This window comes from Nestor notabilis, unplaced genomic scaffold, assembly GCF_000696875.1.
Source record: "Nestor notabilis isolate BGI_N333 unplaced genomic scaffold, ASM69687v1 scaffold25290, whole genome shotgun sequence".
In the NCBI taxonomy this organism is placed as follows: Eukaryota; Metazoa; Chordata; class Aves; order Psittaciformes; family Psittacidae; genus Nestor; species Nestor notabilis.
This window is the reverse complement of record NW_009911901.1, coordinates 4,740-5,596: the sequence shown is the minus strand read 5'-3', so window position 1 is coordinate 5,596 and position 857 is coordinate 4,740. Positions and strand designations below refer to the sequence as shown.

Sequence of the window (857 nt, the reverse complement as noted above, 5' to 3'; positions counted from 1 at the left end):
CTGCTCAAAATGGGGCAGTGAAAATCCCCTGGAAAACAGGACACTTCACACTGGGCCAGAGAGCTATCCAGACTGGGATTTGAGGATCATGGAGTAACAGTGACATACAGAAGAAGCCCAGTTGTTCCTGTGAAGTCTTCCTAAGCAGTTAAAAGCTGAGGATTCAGCTTGAAGCCCTGGCCAGAGCGACTGCACTTTAGAGATTATTGTATCAGAAAATTCTTACAGTGAACCCAAACCATCAGATTCTTTCCCCACCTTAATTTTAACATAGAGTTTAGAAATAAAATCGTGTTACTTACTTGGTTCAACTGTGAGAGTGGTCCCTCTTCCAAATATCAGCTTATGTGTGCCCACACTGGTAATACTTGTTTCAATAACCACCTCTTTCCTCATGGTATTTGAAAGTGTTGTAAAAACAGAAGACAAAAAGCCAGATATTTGTCCTAATCATCCATGTGTGCAACCCCAAGAGGGTATCCAGAGCCACATTTTCTTCCAGAAATGGAAAGGGAAAAACAATCATTGAATAGTTAGAGATTTCAAAAAGCTTGCCTGAGTAAAATGTTTCCACGTTCTCCCTTTCTTCTGTATTTTCAAAAGCCCATGAGCTCTGCATTTCCAGGTTAAATTGAAATATGAAAATAATGTTATATTTGTCTCCTTAATGATTTCAGTCACTCAAGTCCTTTCTTCTCCTAAATATATTGCCTTTTTTCCTTTTCCGGGTATTTGTACAGAGCCCTGTGCTGTTTATACCACCGTGGTACTCCAGGTCCCAGACACGGTGATACACTTCATAACAAAAACTGCCTCTTCCTTCTTTTTCACTGCGCAGATTATACAGGCAGTCATAT

The 857-nt window shown here is 40.3% G+C and overlaps 1 gene segment (V, D, J or C); it reads right to left on the bottom strand.

Moving 5' to 3' along the window:
- The window catches only part of LOC104407610, a 2,385-nt gene extending 1,989 nt beyond the window's left edge, over positions 1–396 (bottom strand). The window contains 1 exon segment of the C gene segment in view: positions 303–396. Within this exon segment, the coding sequence occupies positions 303–396 (94 nt within the window).
- Positions 397–857: the final 461 nt, after the last annotated feature.